This window comes from Punica granatum, chromosome 3 (genome assembly GCF_007655135.1).
Source record: "Punica granatum isolate Tunisia-2019 chromosome 3, ASM765513v2, whole genome shotgun sequence".
Lineage (NCBI taxonomy): Eukaryota > Viridiplantae > Streptophyta > Magnoliopsida > Myrtales > Lythraceae > Punica > Punica granatum.
In genome coordinates, this window is record NC_045129.1 from 11,547,718 (window position 1) to 11,567,261 (window position 19,544).

Here is a 19,544-nt window from a genome sequence, read left to right on the forward strand (position 1 = left end):
TGTCCGCGGCAATTGGAAAAATGTATAGTGGCAAAAACGTAGTGCAAAATTTGATGGGTAAGCATTTACGTGCTAGCCCAGTGGGATGAAAGTGCACACTCCCTCTAGGTGGAATTTTTTCCCCCCCTTCCTAATAATTAACAGCTCTCTTCATTTTTCTGGTCGGTATAGTCGGCCTACATCAGGCGCATTCGCATTCACTTCGTCTAAAGTTTGAATCGTTATATCGTTCTGTTTGCATTTCTCAGGAGACCCGCTCCCATTTCTAACTAGTTGTAGGTGCTCGATCGAGTCTCTCGCATACATCTAGTTTATGCAGTGCTCATTAGCGATTATCCAATTCTGAATCACACTGTGATAAATGAACCGGTTCTCATCATATGCATACCGCTGATGCAGTGCTCAACTCTGACATACTTATATAAATGTAATCTCGATATTATCGTTCAAAGTACGATCAATATTGTGATTTGATCAGTGCAGGAATACTTGCTTTTGATAGAGATATTCCATCAATTATCAATGAAACTTCTCGTACTGCTTCTATTTATCATTTTTTTTTTCGGCGACCATCTTATTGTATCTCCTAAAATTAATAAGTTCTAATTAATTCATATTCAAGTTGGATCACTCTACGAAATGTAATATTCTCAATGAACACTCACCTAGTATCGAATAGCTCGATTGGTTTTGACGGATCCAAATTCGAAATAGATCAATCTACTAAGCGGTAAAAGTCTCCAAATCGTGAACTTCCTCCATTTATAGTAAAAAAGGAGTCGGATTACCTGAATTAACCGATCTCGGGTTTTATTACCCCCTTTTGAGCCCCAGCCATGCTTGTTCTCATCCCAACTCGGCCGAGGAAAAATAGCGATACGCGTCGGCACGTGCGTCGCGCCTCTAAGGCCTAGTCGTCAACGATCGGCTCCCTCTCTCTCTCTCACTACTACTGTGCTTGAATGAACAGTTCCTCTTTCTCTCTCTGCCACGTCATTCCCTGTTCCTTTATCCAACCACTTCTCTCTCTCTCCTCTCTTCCCCTGCCGTCCCCCCAAGAAGTCGTCTTAGCTGTTTCTCCACTGTTCCACTTTTTGTCCCCCACACCCTGCCCTTCTCTCTCTACACTTTCTCTCTCTACATGCTCTCCTCTCTCTCTCTATCTCTCTTTCCTCAATTTCCTGGTCCCTTCAACTCCTCGTCTTCCCCGCACCTTCCACACTATAAACCATCTCCTCTCGCCCACTTCCCCGAATTTCCCCTCTTGATTCCGTCGTCTCCACTCCCTCCCACCACTCTGCCCCCATCGAACCAAGATGCCTGCTTGGTGGTCGAGGAAATCCATCAAGTCCCGCGAAGAAACCCTACCCAGCCCCAAGACACCCCACCAGCAGCAGCAGCAGCAGCAGCAGCACCATCACCACCGCCACCACTACAGTAAGCCCAAGAGCTTCGACGACACCTTGGCGAGGAATTCGCCGCGGAGCGCCCGGGACTCGGGCGGCGGCGGGTTCGCGGGCTTCGATTCCGATGGAGTTGAGCGGAAGGGCCATCCCCTGCCTCGGCCTTCCGGGCCCGTCGAGAATGGTTCGGTCTCTGTCTCGGTCTCCAGCGTGAGCTCTTCCGGGTCTTCCGATGATCATCAACCCGTTAATGGCCCTGCCCTGTTCGGCGCTTCCAGGTGGAACTTTCGTCTGGGTGGAACTATTCATAGCTTGCTTTTCGGTTCGATTGCATTGATCTATTGTGCTCGTGAGGGTTGATTGGTTGTTGAGGTGTTCGGACCTCTCACGTAGCTGAGGGGCTTGTTAGTGATAGGGTTGGATTCGGGATTCCGAATACGATTCGAGCTGGGGGAAATTACTAGAAATTTTAGCCTAGACATCGGATCAATCGAGGCATCAGTTTTCGAGTGGTGAAGTTTACCAGGTAAAAACTTTAGGTGAGGATTTGTTCCTAAAGTTGGGAACTGGTGGGGTTCGATGTGATTGCTCGGGTTATCGGGATGATTTGAATATGCTTAATGGTTTTGTCAAGTGATGGTTCAGATTTGGGACGATCTAGTTGTTTAAGATTGGGATGAAATGATTTGGGATGTTTCCTGGTCAATATTTAAAAGTTGCTTTGTGATTCCATTTGGGATTATTCTCTGATAGCTTTTAGAGTAGACTTCATATACGAAGGTTGAGATTTGGCTGTTCATTCTGCTAGCGTTTTTCATGTACTTTTTATTCTCAATCCATTTTATGTGTTGATGATTTGTTACAGAGGACTTGCGGACATGAAGTCGGGCGATAGGCCAAGAAGCCCTGGGCCCTGTTCAAGGGGGCCCACAAGCCCTACATCGCCTCTACATCCGAGACTGTCGGGCTTGAATGTAGATTCTCCTTCGGGAAGTCAGTGCCACCCGTTGCCTCTTCCTCCTGGTTCTCCGACTAGCCCTTCTGCTCTGCCCACTGTGAGAACTGCTGGGGTGGCTGAAAGCTCCAATGGTTCTATCTTGAGATGTAAGAAGGGAAGGCTCCTTGGAAGGGGCACTTTTGGGCATGTTTACCTCGGATTTAGGTAATTGAATTCAATATGGGAAAAAAACCTGCTGGTAAACATAAAGAAATGAGCTTAGCCATATGGCTTATCGGATTAAGCAAAGATAGCACATTCAAAACGTCTTTGTCGGGGAAGAGCTTCATATAATATTCGTCGTACTCTTTTTCAGCGAGGGGAAGATGTGCGCGATAAAGGAAGTCAGGGTTTCTTCAGATGATCAGACATTGAAGGAGAGCCTCAAGCAGCTTAATCAGGTGAATGTTATGAATATTCCTCTGCATATCTATCAATTGCTCAAACTTGTTGGACTCATGGTCGTTTGTTTTCTTGTTTCGTTTTCTTCAGGAGATAAATTTGCTCAATCAACTCTCTCATGTCAACATTGTCCGCTACTATGGCAGTGAAATGGTATATCTAAATATATACAAAGACTGAAATGTAAAATTACAAAAATGGTAAAATGAAACTAATTTCTGCTTTCTTTTTTACAGGGAGAGGAAGCGCTTTCAGTTTACCTAGAGTATGTCTCTGGTGGATCGATCCACAAATTACTTCAAGAATATGGTCCATTTGAGGAGCCCGTTATTCGGAACTATACAAGGCAGATTACTTGTGGTCTCGCCTACTTGCACGGAAGAAATGTGGTCCACAGGTATAATCATGTTCTTGCTATATGGTGGCCGTTCTTTCTGATCAGTTTCTCTGTGAGATCAAAACTTTATTTTTTTAACTATTTTCTTGTTACTGCTCAATCTCTCAGGGACATAAAAGGGGCGAACATACTAGTCCATCCCAATGGTGAAGTCAAGTTGTCTGATTTTGGGATGGCCAAGCATGTAAGCTGTCTCTGTGCTCTAATTAGAAGGATTTCTTCTGTTGTACATTGTTAAAGTGTATTTCTTATGCACTTCAATTGCGATATCATGTCCGATTCCATGAAGAATTGGCACTGTATAAGTCGCTGATTAGTGCCCTTTCATCCCCAAGGGACGGTGGAGAAAGGATTTGGTCATTAGAGGTTGATGCTTAGGTTGATAAATGCATGTGTGTCCGATTGATGTTGTGACATGTCAGATTATAAAGACATTATAATGTCTCGTTGATCATATTCTAATTCTTGGTTTTCATTTTCTGGCGATCAGATAACATCATGTTCGTCGATGCTTTCTTTCAAGGGAAGTCCCTACTGGATGGCACCTGAGGTGATCTTTATTTCTTGACTACCTTTGAGTGAATTGGTATCCAATCGATTTGTAGATTTTGTTCTCGTGTTTACTAATTTTTTAATTTAATTGCAGGTGGTGATGAACATTAATGGTTACAGTCTTGCTGTCGATATATGGAGTCTGGGGTGCACGATTCTTGAAATGGCAACCTCGAAGCCCCCATGGAGCCAGTATGAAGGGGTACGACCTCGGACATTCACAAAATTTCCATCCACTCTGCTATGTCTGAAAGCATTGGGCTGACTAGAAATTATATACCTATTTTTCTGAATCCGACAGGTGGCTGCTATATTCAAGATTGGGAACAGCAAAGACATGCCCGAGATTCCCGATCACCTGTCGAATGAGGCGAAGAGTTTTATAAGGCTGTGCTTGCAGCGGGAGCCATCGGCGCGCCCCACGGCATCAAAACTGCTAGACCATCCTTTTATTAGGGACCAAGCAACAATTGGTGCATCTAATAATAACATCACCAGAGATTCTTTCCCTTCTAAGTTCGATGGGAGCCGGACACCACCGGTAAGCCTTTTGTTCCTTTGGCTTTCCAACAAGTAATAAGAAACAGTGGAAAGGCTTTGAACTTTGGCAGATGATGGTTTTGCTCACCTTTCTCGCACTCTGACTATTTGAGCTGATGCTTATTCTTCTTTTTGTGAGCAGCCAGCTCTGGAGCTTCATTCATACAGACCGAGTGCAACTCTTGAGATGGATTACACATCAAAGCCGGTTCACATGGCCTCTAGAGCCTTGAGAAGCCCGAGGTAACTCCTTTATTACCTTATCCAATTCATCCATTTCCTTGCTAATTGCTTAAGAAACATTCAGCTCCATAAAGAAAAAGTTTGAATGGAGCGCTTTAATTTTTGAGAAAATTTTCCAGGAATGGCAATTTTTGACTTAAGGATCTCTCTTTTAGTAGGGAAACTGCAAGGATGATAACGTCTTTGCCGGTATCTCCGTGCTCGAGCCCTTTGAGGCAACATGGAACGGCCCAGAGGAGCTGTTACCTCTCACCCCCTCACCCAATCTACTCCCCGACGCGACAAACTGGGTTCACGTTAAATGACTACTCTGTGTTTTCCTTGAGACCAAACACAAATATGGTGTACAACAGCCCCGATGTTTTGCATGAAGCTTCGCTCTTTAGATCCCAGACGCCCGGCGGGTCCCCGAGAACAAGAATCATTTGAGAAGGCACAGTATGACTTGTGGAGCGGGGGATATGATTTGGAGTGGAAAATTCAGCTGGGATCTTACAGCCCATTGGGTCAGGTGAAGCGAGTTCTGGAGCTTCGAGAGAGCGCAAGAGGCAGCTCCTACTAGTAACACCGGCTGCAGTGGATTTACAGTGTAAAAAGAAAAGGTTGGAATGGAATATGATTAGAGCGAGGAAGAAGTGTTCTGCCATATTCTCAAATCTTTGTAACAATCTGTTCATAAGTGAAGCAAGAAAAAGAAAGAAACAAAAATATTCAGGTATAGCATCTTTCGTGTAACAAATTTTTGTGTAGAATCTTTCTAATGATGAAATACCTTGTAGTCCAAGAAACATAATCGGTTGATTTGGTGACTCGGTGAAAAACTGTGCGACTCTTCGCCCAACTTCCGGGCGTAATTCTTGTTCAATCTTTTATATGATTGCTATTGAAAATTTAAAGGGGTGTTTGGATTATAAGGAAAAGTTTTTAACTTTAATTTTAACTCAACACACTGCACAATGAAAATATATATTTTTTAAGTAAAAAATTTTAATTTTAATTTTAACCCAACACATTATATAACAAAAATACACGTTTGTCAAGTTAAATTTATAATCTCATCTTATTTGTTCTTTTTCACAATTAAAATTAAAATTAAAATTATTTTAACTCTGAAACTAAACGCACCATAAAACGACATTTGGCTGGAAAGCTAAAATCACGGACAATTCATCTCCCTTGATGCCGTCTCAACGAAGTTTGTTATATCCATTCTCGGCTTTATACTTTAGTTCTCGGCCAGCCAGATTGTTGTTTAGGTATCGGTGAGGCGAATCAGGGAAACTTCTCGACTTGGGGAGCTTTCTCCGTTTGGTTTTACAATGCAATTTTAACTCTATTTCACTTAATTCCAATTCAACAACATAATTATTTCTCTTTTCATTATTTTTTTTTTATTTTTTTAACCATTCAATTCAATTTTTAAAATTAAATTCTCTCAACTTTTCATTACTTTTTTCACAATTCAACAACACAATAATTACTTTTTCAAATTATTATTTATTTTTTCCACAATTCAATGACACAATCGTTATTTTTTCTCAACTATTCATCATTTTTCCACACTTTTTTTCATAATTCAACAACACAATCGTTACAAATAAATTAAAATCAAAACTCGATTCTAAAACCAAATACAAATTAAAAGGTATTTGAGTTTCAAATGCTAACCGACTTAATGTGAACTCGTCCGCACTGAATCCTGTCTTCATATTTAAACTGAGAATCAAAGTTTTCAACTTTTTCCCCCTAATTTTTTGACGCCATCTTTTTCCCTATGTCCCTTCCTCCTCCTGCTTCCTTTGGAAGCTTTGACGGAAGGAGAGAATTTTCTTGATTCGTCTCTTGCTTTGACAAATCTCACATCTTCCCCGCCGGGAGACTTCCGATTCCGATCCGGAATCGGAGGAGGAGGTGTGGAGATGCCGATTGAGATGCCCAGAGGCCTGCCGTTCTCGGTGGACACGTGGACCCAGGCTTCGCAGAGGAAGCGGCACCATTTCCTCACGCACGCCCACCGGGATCACTCTGTCGGGATCGCCAATTTCACCAACCGGATATACTCTACTCGCCTGACTCAGTCGCTCGTCCTTCAGCACTTCCCTCGGGTTCGAGCTTTCCGGCTGCTCCTTGTTTGTTCGAAAGATTGAGCTCTGAATCTTTTACGAAATTGAACCCAAATTTGGGATGTTTTGCAGCTTGATGGTTCGTTGTTCGTGAACATTGAGGTGGGGCAATCGATCGTTATTGATGATCCCGATGGGCAGCATTTTACGGTGGCTGCTTTCGATGCCAATCATTGCCCCGGTACGTGATTGTGATTGCTCATCTCCTCCATCGGGCTCTGGCCTGTCAGGCCTGTCATCAGATTTTGAGCTGATGTAAATCTTTAGGTTATAGGGTTTTAGGCAAATCAGACATGTTGCTTCTGCAGTTCGTGACTGTGGCAGCGCTTCGCCTCCAATAGTGTGATGCATATTCGAGTCACTAATGGCCGTAGAATCGATTCATTGACATCGATATTCTGGGGCAGTTTTCATATGACAACAGTTTTGAAGATGCTTTTGTCCGATGATTTATCCGCGTTGGATTTCTAAACTTCAGGAGCTGTAATGTTCTTGTTTGAGGGCGAGTTTGGTAACGTTCTGCACACGGTGATTGCAGACTCACCCCTGAGTGCCTGCAAAACTTACCAGCAAAGTACGTTGGCAGAAAAGGAGAAGAGCCCATGTGCCGACTTGATTATGTTTTCTTGGACTGTACGTTTGGTAAATACACACAAAGGATGCCCAGCAAATATTCAGCGATTAGACAGGTATAGATTTGGAGATTGCCGGGGGTTGATGCGCTTATTAACTTGTGTTTTTGTTGTTAATCGAGCCAATCATGAACTTTATTGAAAGATCTAGTTCTAGGACCTTAAATCATTTGGGGTTAAATAGGTAGGAAGTATGAAATGAAAAGTATATATAGTTATTACCATTACATGTCAATATTGCAGGTACTCAACTGTATATGGAAGCACCCTGATGCCCCAGTAGTTTATTTGACTTGTGACCTACTCGGTCAGGAGGAAATTCTAGATGAGGTGTCGAGGACTTTTGGGTCCAAGATATATGTGGATAAAGTTGTCCACCCGGAATTTTTCCAAGCTTTGTCCCTCACATATCCAGAAGTACTCTCTGGAGACTCATCTTCACGGTTCCATTTGTTCGATGGGTTCCCCAGATTTTACGAGAGAGCAAAAGCGAAGCTTGAAGAGGCAAAAGTGAATTCCCAGCCCGAGCCTCTTATAATCCGACCTTCAACACAGTGGTATGCATGCGAGGAGGAGTCCTCGCAGGCAGACGTCAAAATGAGGCAGAAATTTTACGAAGAAGTTAAGGACCAGTTTGGTGTTTGGCATGTCTGTTATTCAATGCACTCATCCAAGGAAGAGCTCGAGTGGGCCCTGCAGCTATTGGCGCCTAAGTGGGTGGCCTCGACAACACCGAATTGCTGGGCTATGGAGTTGGACTATGTTAGGAAGAACTGTTTGGCAAGTAAAATTCCTACGAACGACCCTTTGTGGAAGATTTTAGATATTGGAAAGGGAACCCCATTAGATACCGAGGACACTTGTGAAGACGTGCATTGCTCATCGTCACAAGTGATTGCAGAGCTAACTCAAACTTCTGTTGCAGCAGAAGTGCAGCATCAAGGGAAAGTGTCCATGATTAGGAAAGAGTTGATCAATTCGTCTCCTCCATGTAAACGGCCGAATCTGACCTTATTCGGCAGAGCCAGACTTGGCACTCAAGATTCTACTAATTCTTCTCCACTGAAAGAAGTGAGAAGCCCTCGCCCAAATGGGAGACCCCCACAAACGGTTCAGGTGTCGAACAAATTAGAAGATGAAGTCTCATGCCAAGAGAGAGACGCCAAATGGAATTGCGAGGAACTGGAGGAAAGACAGGAAGAGGAGGCAGATGTTAAAGAGGTACATACTCAGATTTCAGGTGAGAAAGAGCGCGAAAATCGTAAGGCTTTCCCTTCCTCTCCTGTATGGTTGTCGAAGAGCTTTAGCGACAGCTTTAGAAAGTTGTACAGATCAAGGAACGTGCCTGTGCCACAGCCTCTTCCTTCGCTAGTCGAGCTTAATGCCAGCAGACGCACCAAGAGGAGTTTCTGAGAGTTCTCATTGATCATTTAACCATTTATTGGAGACTTCCGCCAGGAAGCCTCCCTTCTCGGCAGAATCTTGCCCATACCATATATATGTTCTTGTTGGACGGCTTCAGCCTGCTGTTCGGTAAAGAAGCGCAACTTGCACTCGAGTTGGCCCCAATTGAGATTCGATCGGCTCAACAGCATGCATTGTCGGTCTACTCAAGACCGAAGAGTTCAAATTTTTTTTTTTTAACTCTTATTAATTTTATACTTGATTGATGTTTTAGCAGCAGCATATACGCTGATTGGATGTACAGCTACAGGGAGCTGCAACTGTATAGCTGTAAACTGTTGAATTGGTAAACATTCTTAAACTTTTTTTTTTTAATAAGGCATCGCCTTCGTTTGCCTTCCTCGGCTCGGCCCTTGATCTTTCAAATCCGAAAATTTGAAGAGTTGAGGTGACTCACCGTCAACCACCCTGATCTTTGTCGAAATCACTATCAAGGTCGACTGCCTTCAGAGATCTTTGTCATCGATCCAAATCGGTAGTCATGAGTTATTATCGAGCCGCTCTCTTCATTGCATATAATTAGGGGTGTGCACGGATACCGGGTATACCCGGAACCGGTCGGAATCTACCTGGTAGGGTAGGGTCCGGGTAGCTCGTATTGAAAATAGGGTAGGGTTCGGGTATCAAAATAAGGAACCGGTGAAATCCGATTCCGGTTCCGGTTCCGGTTTCAACCTATAGGATACCCAGAACCGGAGTCGAAATTGGTACCCGGAATCGGATGGTAATTACTTAAAAAAGAAAAGAAAAGGTAAAGTTAGTCTCATTTTCTGTTAGTCTTAACATAGTTTGGAAGATTGAAGACACAGGACAGGAAGAATCCTAAATCGCCTCTCGTCTCTGATTCCACCTCCTCTCGTCTCCGTCGGTCGCCTCTCGTCAGTACTCTCCACTCCAGCTCCCCTCCCTTATCGTTCTTCTCGCCTCGGTTTACGTCCTGGTACGTTGTTCGGCGGGTGCAAAGCTCATCCCGCCCTTATCGCTTTCGCGGTTGCCTGCCTCCCTTTCCCTCTCTTTCGCTCTCCGCCATCCCTTCTTTCATTATTGTTGACATCCGATCTCTGCAACCGTAACCTCTTACCGCCTCTACTCCGCATTGCCCAGCTGAATTGAAAGAGGAGAGAGTTTTCATTTCTAGGGTTTCCTAATTTTGTTGACTTCCTCTGGCTTAGTTGATTTCCGATTAATTGTCCCCTCTGACGGTGATGGAACCAAATCTTGTTGGGTTTCTACTGCCCCCTTACCTCCACTCTTGTCTCAGTCCTTGCTTGTGCCTTAATCCCGCTTCTGATTTAATTTGAGGTATTAGGATCTCAAATTTGTTTCAATCTTGCTGGACTTCGTGATCTTGGTCCTTTGCCGGTAAAATAACTTAGTTAATTGCTCGAATTTGTAATGAGAAGTACACAGGTAGCTTTTTCTACAATTAATTCCTTAAATGTTCCTGAGCTGATTTGTGGAAAATAGGTAATGATTATGGTTTTATCTTCTTTAAATATCGAAAAATAATTCCGTAGGGGGTCACATGTTGTTGATTGAAATAATTTGCGGTGATTACTGATTATGGGTGGGATATCTTCGGTTTTATTTAGCGATATAAAAAAATTTACAGGTTTCAACATGGTACCCGAAACCTGTGGTATAATACAGGTTCCGATTCTAGGATTCAATAGGGTAGGGTCCGGTTTCAAAATCTTGGAATCGGTCCTTTATAGGGTAGGGTCCGAATATCGTGAAAAAAACAGGGTACTCGGAATCAATCACCCCTACATATAATTATAATTGTGACATTACATAATTTAAAATCTTGAATTATATTCCCGTTGTTGAAAAGATCGAAAATTAACAAAGGTTTAAGCGCGAGAGACCTTTTGTTGCGACAATTCCAATGTGAGGTTACAATTTCAATCTTCTGCAGAACCCAAAGCATGGGAGGCCAGTGGGGGCCCACGTGATATGTTCGGGCTCACATGAACCCGGGTGCACCGAATATTTCTCTCCAGTTTTAGCAGAGGATCAGTCGTCATTCATCGCTCATCAGACTACGGACGACGGACGTTAATCTCCAGCAGTACATGACAAACAAAGACGAGCCATCTCGTCATTTACAGCGTCGGAGACTGAGAGGAGAAAATGCGATGAACCTCGGCAACCTCATCCATTCCTCGCTGCCTCGTCTCGCTCCTGCCCGCTCCAATTCTAGCTTCAGGTTTCATTTACCCCGTCTCCCTGTCTGTGAAATGGTTCATCTTTCAGCTAGGCAATTCTTCGAACATGTCGTGCTCGGTCTTGGTAGAATAAGAATCCGCGGTACTGCCATTTGGGGGGTCTTTTACGGTTGAGCTCATCTTTCTTCTTGAAGGGACAATGGGTGTGAGAACGCTGCCGCCATTGAAGCCCGGAACGTCAATTTCTCAATCTCCACGAGGCAGGGGGCCACTGTGCCGATTCTCACGGACTGCTCCCTCACCGTCCCTTCCGGGCAGCTCTGGATGCTCCTCGGTCCAAACGGCTGTGGAAAGTCCACCCTTTTGAGGGTACCTCTCGCTCTCACTCTCATTTGGCAGTCAGTCAGCTGACGAATCTCTGAAGTCTGAACTATCGATGCTGGAGTGCTGCTATGAGAAAAATCATGATAACTAGCTCAAAGTGCTTTTTAAGGGTTAGCCCAGTAATTTAGTTTCATTAAGTTTGGTGCAATGCTTTTGAAATTTTATACTCCTGTAATTCAGTCACGCCTGTGTGACTGTCTAGTGCAAAAGATATAGTGAATTATAAGTTTCTGGTGAAAGAAATGGATCTTAGTTTCGACATTTTACCCCCTTTCAAGCCTCGTGGTTCTTTTTAGGGTCGTCAGTTGGCAACATGAAGAATTCAGAAGTAGATATGGGTTTTTTATGATCCTTCGAGGAACCGTAATTGGTGAACCTTCTTGCTGATTTGGCTGTCCTTTGTTGAACTGTTCAGATTCTTGCCGGTCTGTTGACACCCACGAATGGGAAAGTGTATGTTAAGAGGCCGAAGAACTATGTTTTCCAGAATCCTGATCATCAGGTTGGTTTTTTTATCTGTTTGCTCGTTGCCTGGGAGAAATAAATTCTGTGAACTGTTTTGTAGGGAGAGTTCTTTAGCATGTAGAGTTTAGAAGATGATGGGGAGTCCTCTTGTCCCTGTTTTCAAGATTGAAGCTAAATTTTAAAGCTTTTTCGAAGTATGAGGGTTCCTTTCTGCTATAAACGATCATAGAGCCTCCATAGCATATTCCTCCCAGTGGTTGCTCCACCAACTTAAATTATATGGCATGAGTTCCAGCAGAGAGTTATGATCACTTATGAATATGGTGCATGGAATAGTAGACTGAATTTGCATCATTTTGCCTCTACCTTTATGAAATTGCTACATTGGCTGAACTTAGATGGAGATTGTAAAATGTAAGATATGATAAGAAGTTCTGTGCTCTTTAACTTGTATTCTAACCATATAACGGCTTTCACATAATATCTCAAAGAGTTTCAAAGATAAATAGTGAAGGCAGAACCTTCTGATATTTCAGGTAGTAATGCCTACTGTTGAAGCTGACGTGGCATTTGGCCTTGGAAAGTCGGGCTTCACCTCCATGGAAGTCAGGTCCAAAGTGCTAAAAGCTTTGGATGCTGTCGGCATGTCTGATTATATGCAAGTAGGTTACTACTACTGTGACTCTCAATTCTCACAGTTTGGGGGAAATTGTTCGAAGAATCATGTTTTTGATGATTTGAACTTATGCATTTTTGTTATGTTTCTAGTAGATAAAGAAGTCCTTTGCTGGATTAACTGTTTATGTTCTGCTGGCTTTGCAGAGGCCGATTCAAACTCTTAGTGGTGGTCAGAAACAAAGGGTCGCCATAGCTGGCGCTTTAGCTGAAGCATGCAAGGTGTTGCTACTGGACGAGCTAACAACTTTTTTGGATGAAAGCGATCAGGTACTCATTTTGTTGCTCGATGACATACTTAATGATATAGTTATGCTCGATTACAATCTTCAGATGAATTGAAGGATAGGTTGTACCTCTTCTTGCTCATACTAGATTGGCGTAATCAGAGCAGTCAAGAATTGTCTGGAAAAATCCGAAGAAGTTACAGCACTGTGGGTAACGCATCGCTTGGAGGAACTCGAGTATGCGGATGGAGCTATTTATATGGAAGATGGGAAGGTCATCAAGCGTGGTGACCCAATGAGGATAATGAATTTCATCAGAGCTAAGCAATCCTCTTATAGCAACCAAATAAATTCTTAGTGAGTCATGACCTGATATTCTTGGAAGATCCGCCTTCGTAGAGTATCATCATGCTTGTCTAAAGCATATACAACAAAATTAGGCAAAGGTAAGCTGAAGCAAGGTAAGATCAATCCATTTCTAGATTGATCTCCCGCACAGCTGCAATTAACTGCAGAGCTGCTGCAGACAGCCTAGATTAGATTGGTACCGATCCCGTTTTCCTTGACACGTCTTCATGTCATGAATAGGTCATCCATGTATTTATTCTCCACCACGATGGGGGTGGGGTGCATTTGTATGATTGAAAACATTAAGACCTTTCGATGCGATCAGCGTCATAAATCGAGATGAGTTGGTATGGATTTGTTAGGGTGAAACAGGACGTGTTTGTATTGGCATGTGATTTTCCAAAGCTTGTACGTACGTACATAAATAGTGGTTCAGGAAATGTTCTACCAATCTCATGAGCAGATGGAAGTGCTCGATTTCTTGTAAAGCTCGAAACCGCGACACTTCTCAGTTCTCATACTCGGAGCATCCGACTAGTTTTCTTGAGCTCTGTATAAGACCGATAATATTTGACCGAGTCGCTAAGTAGCAGTGCAGTTGAGAAGATGCATGTGTTTGGATGCATGGTGGTGGGTGGTTCCTCATCCACTATAGCTAAAATACTGCTCTTGGCTGACTATTTGACTTTCCTTCTTCGACCAATACCATGTTTGGCAGGCTTGAACAGATTTGTTCAATATCATTCTATTCTATTTGGGTGTTTCAAACATGTAGTAATATATATATATATATATATATAGATATTATGAAGAGATTTTTCTTTACATTCGGTCTATTATTGATGTAATTTTATTACTTTCGCATTCGTTTTAGCAATATGTTCTTTTTTTATGCATGACAGAGGAAATGTTAACTCATCACGAACTCAAATGCTGGCATCTTCGATCTATTTCGCTGTTGTTTGGGTCTACGGATCAGTTGATATGGCTTATTACGTCCTACTAATGCTTTAAATATCCATAAGAGGGAACATTTATGATGAAATATCTTAAAAAGAAAAAAAAAATTATAGAGGAAAAAAAGAATTTGTCGATATTTTTTTTAAAAAAAAATTTCATATCATATTATTGAAAAATTCAATAAGGAGTTGACTTTTCGGTCAAAAATGGCTATGAGGGGAATCAATTCACAACGACGCAGCAAGAACAGAAAGAGCTCTCCCTTTTAATGGCTGCAATCACAGCGCTCCTCTCTGCGCTTTCATCAGCCATCTGAAGACGAACCAGAAGCAGAGGAAGAAGGAGGAGGAGAAGAAGAAGAAGGACGAAACCTTTTCCCCTTTCAACCTTCCTCCCTCTCTCTCTCTGCTGTCACGGCGGCAGCATAGCCTCAGCTCGCCGCTGGCACGATCCGAAGTCTCCGGGCTAGCCATCTGTGTCGTCAGAAGGTAAGCAGTCCAGCTCGCTATCACTTTCCTGCGGGTAAATCTCTTCAGCAATCCACTACGAATCTCTGTTGCCGGTTCGTCTCAGCTGCCGCGACTTCTTCTTGTTTGGAATGGATCATTTTTCAGTGGTCGATTCAGATGCTGTGCTACCGCTCAGAGTGGCGAGGATTAGCGTTGCATCAGAATCAATTGCGAAAGCAACGAATTTATGATGCTCGTTGACGAGTTAATCGAAGATCAAATCCGCAATTAGTTTCCTTTTGTAGCTCTTTCAATGATTGAGTTGAGTTTACTCGACTGCTCTTCGGCCATTCAAAGTATCTGAAGTGCTATTTCTTGCTTAAACTTAAATTGGTAAACATCAGAGGTTGAGGAGGCAGATTGAGATTATGTTTCCTCCCTAAATTTGGTTATCTGTACGACTAGGATTCTGATCAGAGCTTACATTCCGATCATCTGCCTAGACTAGGTTTATTGGTTGGAGAATTACGACTGAAAATATGGAAGCTTCGAGTTTTATGTCTGTTTGTTCTGCGACTGAATATTCTTCTTCTTTGCGGTGGAATTAAGCAGTTTTGGGAGCTCGGGTAATCATCTTTCTGTGAAAGCGCACTCTGGATGCTTAGAGGATGACAACAAAAGATTAAAGATCACGACTAATATAGGAAATTATTATACTGGTCTGCGCTTTGATAGAAAGTTGATAGCAGGTGTGTTGAAGGCTTTCATCCTTTGATAACTGAAACCACTGTCATTTGTCTTACAAATTAGCCATTCTCTTTCTTTTTCATTGTCAGTCATCCTACTATTTGAATGTTTTTGTGGTCGGAGAAGATGTAGCCTCTCTGCAATTTCCTCTTTCTAGTGTATGCTCTGAAATTTTTTTTTTTCAGTGGATTATGTGCTGTTATATTAAGTTAATTTAAAGTAGAAGAACTAGGGAAATAATTGTTTTAGAGTTTTTTTTTCCTTGCTCAGTTGAGTGCTTTTTCTTTAGGTGAAGGTTTTCATGCATCAAACTCTTCAGCTTGTGAGAATTAACAACATTGTAAATTTTGAATAAAATGCCCATGAAATAATTGACTCAGTATTCATTTGAAAAACTTACAAGTCTGGTGCTTATCTTTGACTAAATGTTTGTCTTTTCCTTGTCTTGTGTAGATCATCGTCCAAAATGAAGCCTTTTGAAAATGGTGGGACTGACTTAGAAGGTGGTAGGGTCGAGAGAGAGAGACAAAAATCAACAAGGGGCAACAGAGTAGTTAGAATACCCAATCAAGCTTTATTGTCTGGTTTTGCATATTGCATTTCATCCTGCAGCATGATACTGGTCAACAAGTATGTGCTGTCAAGCTATGATTTTAATGCTGGCATATTTTTGATGCTTTACCAGGTAATTCTTTTTGAGTTCAGAGTAGATGGATTGTGTTATTTGATATATCTCACTCCTGACTATATGAGTATTTTGGCAATGCAGAATCTCATCTCCGTTATTATCGTGTCTGCGCTGAGTTTTCTTGGTGTGATATCAACAGAACCGCTGACATTGAGATTGATCAAGGTCTGGCTGCCTGTCAATTTTATATTCGTTGGAATGCTTATAACAAGTATGTTTAGGTAGGTATTCTATATTTCTCCAGTTGCCAAAATACTGCTTTTGTTCTGTTTTTCCATATAAAACATTCCGTGGCATTCACAATCCTCCTCGTCTATATAAATTGCCTAATGTTTCCTATCTTTTTGCAGTTTAAGGTACATCAATGTAGCCATGGTCACAGTCCTGAAGAATGTTACAAATGTGATTACCGCACTTGGAGAAATGTACCTATTCAGTAAGCACCACGACAGTAGAGTTTGGGCTGCTTTGTTTTTGATGGTATGTTATGGGGTTGAACTATTTATCTCTGCATTTGGTCTGGTTTCTTCCAAGTGATATGTCTTGCATTAGTTCAGAAGTTCTTCACATTGGTCTTATTGATGTGTAAGAAACGTAACAGGAACAGACATTGTATTGCTGCTTAGTGGCTGATTGTTAATGAGTCATTTTTTTGCCATGATAAACTGTAGATGCATTTTAGTATTGAATGAAGTGATCTGAAGAGTTACATCACAAACGTTGCAGATTATTTCAGCAATTTCTGGAGGGATTACAGATCTATCTTTTCATGCTGTTGGCTATGCGTGGCAGATTACAAATTGTTTCTTGACGGCATCATACTCGGTGAGTACCTACAATATTTTGATATCAGCTTGAAGATGGTCAAGATTATTATTTAAAGTGCTTTCTGTAGCATGAAGGCAATTCTACTATCCATACATATTCCATCAAATATGTTAGCCCTTGACATAAGTTTAGCTTGCCAACCTGTTACAAATGTTTTGTCACTTCATTAGCAATTTATTGACCGGCCTTTCCTTTGTGTCTAGTCTGGTCGATACTGGCCGTTCCCTTGAACTCGATAATGGCAATAATTCTTGAACTGAAAAGTTAGCATCACTTAGTAATGTTTCGAATTATAAATTTGAGTTTAATTTTCTCTCTTTGTTTTAGTTGATCCACCGGTAATAGCAATGTTTAATCATTCTCTCGCGTTCTAGTTCTCTATCTAAGTAACTTATAAATTCTGGTGCAGCTGACACTGCGTAGGGTAATGGATACGGCAAAGCAAGTCACGAAATCTGGAAACTTGAATGAATTCTCGATGGTCTTGCTAAACAATACCCTCTCCCTGCCCCTTGGAGTTATTCTCGTATTTGTATTCAATGAGGTGGATTATCTTGTCAATACGTGAGTCTTTCTCTTTTTATTAAAGCTTATTATCTACGTACCAAACTCGATATAAATCATCCTGAAGTTCTTGCTTACATGATAAATGTGCCTCTGTCACCTCATTATGGAGTGAAGAGTTTGACAGATGGAAAACGACCAAGTTTTTTTTGTCATTGTTGATTTTAAGATATATATTCTTTTGCACTTCCCTTCTTACCTGGACGGTCAACATCTGTTATATGACTAAAGAGTGGTCAGGACATAGAAGCAGCTTTAGAACAAATTTGCTTCAATCTGATATCAGTTCTCCTTTTAAATGGAGTAAAATCTCTCGGCATAGTCCTTTGGCGTAGAATTTATTTTTTTAGCATGAGCTTGCATGCTTCTTTCTACTCGAGAGAAATTTTTTCAGTTCTTCTCTTCGGGCATCAAGAAAATTGCTTTTCCAGGCAGATGTTTAAAAATCCTCATCCACTGGTGATGAAATGTCCCTCATCCACTGGTGATGATATGTCCTCATCCACTGATGATGAATGTCCATTTGTGAATGAAAGTCAAGTTTGATTGGGCTATCGATTCATGTTTATAAATTATTCTGAAAATTCTTTTTCTAATTCTGGTTTTCTGTTTTGTCTAATTTGCAGACCGCTTTTGAAATTACCAACCTTCTGGTTGGTGATGACATTTAGCGGATTTCTAGGCCTGGCAATAAGCTTCACTTCTATGTGGTTTCTTCACCAAACGGGGGCCACAACCTATAGGTATCTCTCTCTAGTCTTAATTTCTTTGTTTCAGTTCAGCAAAGACTGTTGTGTCATCTGGGAGCTCCCCAAGTACTTTGAAGCACCTGAGCACTACTTCAGAACTTGAAGAAACCTCTTAAGTGCACTTTCTGCAATCATTTGTCGGGCACATCCTAGTCAAGGAAAAGAGAAACATGAAATATTTGGTTTGAGAAAACTGATATTAACTTCCGGAATTCCATATTTCCTCGTTTGTGAAAAATGAGAACAATAGAAGCCTGTTGGTATCGCACTCCAGAATTGCTTTGGATGATGAAGGGAATGGAAAGGGAAAATCTGATGACATTTCTCTCGAACTAAATACCCAAGAAAATGATGTGCACACTTATTACAGTAAACTGAATCATGATATTTAGTTCCTCTACTCTCTTCTTTGTGAGTCTTTATCCAATCAAAATGGAGATTATCATGGACATCTCATGTCTTACTTGAACAGTTATAGCAAGACAGATTTTGGCGGTGTTTGAAAGCAATTTAATTTAGATTAAGTGCGTAATTGTTAAGTGTTGATTCTGAGAGAAATAAGGCAAAGAAGGTGAGGAAGGAGTGGGAAGGGGAACATCTGATGTCTAACTACACATCATCTATGGTTACTGAGACGCAATCTGCAGTCTTGTAGGTTCATTGAATAAGATACCACTGTCTGTTGCTGGGATCGTCCTGTTCAAAGTCCCCACTAGTTTGGAAAATTCGGCCAGCATCTTCTTTGGTAAGTTCACTGCTGTTAATTATAACAAATTTTCTTGTAACTTTTGGTAGATTCATCCCTAAAGTCGAAGACTTCCGAACTTTTATGCACCTCTCATTTCATGGAATTGAAGCAACCTTATACTTCCAGGTCTCTTGGCTGGAGTCTTTTTCGCTCGAGCAAAAATGCGGGAGAGATCTTAAGAGTCAGTTGCTTATTTTTAGCCAACTGAAGATTGCAGGAATTGCATATTTTCGCCAACCCAAGATTGCACCCAAATTCGCACAGCTAAAAGTAATCTTGTTCAACAACGAAAAAAATTGGGTGATTCATCCTTGGGGAATATCGCGCCTTATGATGCTCGATTTCTTGGTGGAGAAGGAGGCAAATCCATGCTTTGAGATTGCGAATCTATTTTTTGGTCTTCACTCAGGCAGGTTCCACTCTACCCACTAAATTTATCACGTGTAATGGAACTCAAAATCTGTGTTGTACTGTATCAGTATTATGGAGTGGATCACTTCACTCGACTTCTCTCATTGATCATGGAATAGAGAGGTTCGTTTCTTTGTATGTCGTGTCGTAACTTTTCTCATATGGTCGACATATCTTGATCTGGGCATTGATTTCTTCTTCAGCAATAGCACTTCTTCAATTGATTAGATCTTTCACACACACACACTGTAACTTTAGCTTCGACGAATCTTTCCTCACTGAACAAAAAGCGGCTGGAGAACTAAACATTATTCTGTTTCTTGAAAGGACGAAGTATATTATCGAACATTTGCATCATATGGATATTGATTTTCAAGCAA

General features: G+C 41.6%; 4 protein-coding genes across 8 annotated transcripts; all 4 read left to right on the forward strand.

Annotated features, from left to right (window-relative positions):
• The first annotated feature begins 1,078 nt into the window (after positions 1–1,078).
• On the forward strand, positions 1,079–5,399 carry LOC116199485 (mitogen-activated protein kinase kinase kinase 3-like). Of its 2 annotated transcripts, none has more exons than XM_031529839.1 (11): positions 1,079–1,681; positions 2,269–2,565; positions 2,717–2,801; positions 2,893–2,955; positions 3,039–3,199; positions 3,308–3,383; positions 3,690–3,749; positions 3,846–3,953; positions 4,053–4,292; positions 4,434–4,534; positions 4,690–5,399. In XM_031529839.1, the coding sequence occupies exons 1-11, from the start codon at positions 1,317–1,319 to the stop codon at positions 4,961–4,963; spliced, it is 1,830 nt and encodes a 609-aa protein (XP_031385699.1). In that variant the 5' UTR covers positions 1,079–1,316; the 3' UTR covers positions 4,964–5,399. The 2 variants fall into 2 exon arrangements, with proteins under 2 accessions (XP_031385699.1, XP_031385700.1); XM_031529840.1 differs by having other exon boundaries at positions 4,693–5,399.
• An 873-nt stretch (positions 5,400–6,272) lies between these two features.
• Positions 6,273–9,093, forward strand: LOC116199486 (5' exonuclease Apollo). Its single transcript, XM_031529841.1, is given in 5 exon segments — positions 6,273–6,639; positions 6,730–6,838; positions 7,136–7,180; positions 7,183–7,346; positions 7,533–9,093. Coding segments are annotated over 5 exon segments (1,674 nt in total). The 5' UTR covers positions 6,273–6,453; the 3' UTR covers positions 8,703–9,093.
• Positions 9,094–10,726: 1,633 nt separating this feature from the next.
• LOC116199490 (ABC transporter I family member 10) lies at positions 10,727–13,471 on the forward strand. Of its 2 annotated transcripts, none has more exons than XM_031529854.1 (6): positions 10,727–10,962; positions 11,116–11,290; positions 11,721–11,807; positions 12,307–12,432; positions 12,593–12,715; positions 12,795–12,963. In XM_031529854.1, exons 1-6 carry the CDS (start codon positions 10,829–10,831, stop codon positions 12,828–12,830), a joined length of 681 nt encoding a protein of 226 aa, XP_031385714.1. In that variant the 5' UTR covers positions 10,727–10,828; the 3' UTR covers positions 12,831–12,963. The 2 variants fall into 2 exon arrangements, with proteins under 2 accessions (XP_031385714.1, XP_031385713.1); XM_031529853.1 differs by having other exon boundaries at positions 10,755–10,962; positions 12,821–13,471.
• A 710-nt stretch (positions 13,472–14,181) lies between these two features.
• Positions 14,182–19,366, forward strand: LOC116199488 (GDP-mannose transporter GONST1). Of its 3 annotated transcripts, XM_031529850.1 has the most exons (10): positions 14,182–14,468; positions 15,042–15,178; positions 15,630–15,861; positions 15,946–16,085; positions 16,215–16,344; positions 16,591–16,689; positions 17,102–17,256; positions 17,883–17,999; positions 18,653–18,750; positions 18,880–19,366. In XM_031529850.1, the coding sequence occupies exons 3-10, from the start codon at positions 15,643–15,645 to the stop codon at positions 18,930–18,932; spliced, it is 1,011 nt and encodes a 336-aa protein (XP_031385710.1). In that variant the 5' UTR covers positions 14,182–14,468; positions 15,042–15,178; positions 15,630–15,642; the 3' UTR covers positions 18,933–19,366. The 3 variants fall into 3 exon arrangements, with proteins under 3 accessions (XP_031385710.1, XP_031385709.1, XP_031385711.1); XM_031529849.1 differs by lacking the exon at positions 15,042–15,178 and having other exon boundaries at positions 14,195–14,468; XM_031529851.1 differs by lacking the exons at positions 15,042–15,178; positions 15,630–15,861 and having other exon boundaries at positions 14,196–14,468.
• Positions 19,367–19,544: the final 178 nt, after the last annotated feature.

Excerpts from the sequence above, each read along its gene's own strand:
- LOC116199485 (XM_031529839.1), top strand. The coding sequence starts at position 1,317 with ATGCCTGCTTGGTGGTCGAGGAAATCCATCAAGTCCCGCGAAGAAACC. Across the intron at positions 1,682-2,268 it reads GCCCTGTTCGGCGCTTCCAG|AGGACTTGCGGACATGAAGT; the intron begins GTGGAACTTTCG and ends GATTTGTTACAG. Across the intron at positions 3,954-4,052 it reads CATGGAGCCAGTATGAAGGG|GTGGCTGCTATATTCAAGAT; the intron begins GTACGACCTCGG and ends TGAATCCGACAG.
- LOC116199490 (XM_031529853.1), top strand. The coding sequence starts at position 10,829 with ATGACAAACAAAGACGAGCCATCTCGTCATTTACAGCGTCGGAGACTG. Across the intron at positions 10,963-11,115 it reads CGCTCCAATTCTAGCTTCAG|GGACAATGGGTGTGAGAACG; the intron begins GTTTCATTTACC and ends TTCTTCTTGAAG. Across the intron at positions 12,716-12,820 it reads TTTTGGATGAAAGCGATCAG|ATTGGCGTAATCAGAGCAGT; the intron begins GTACTCATTTTG and ends TGCTCATACTAG.
- LOC116199488 (XM_031529850.1), top strand. The coding sequence starts at position 15,643 with ATGAAGCCTTTTGAAAATGGTGGGACTGACTTAGAAGGTGGTAGGGTC. Across the intron at positions 16,086-16,214 it reads CTTATAACAAGTATGTTTAG|TTTAAGGTACATCAATGTAG; the intron begins GTAGGTATTCTA and ends ATCTTTTTGCAG. Across the intron at positions 16,690-17,101 it reads TCTTGACGGCATCATACTCG|CTGACACTGCGTAGGGTAAT; the intron begins GTGAGTACCTAC and ends ATTCTGGTGCAG.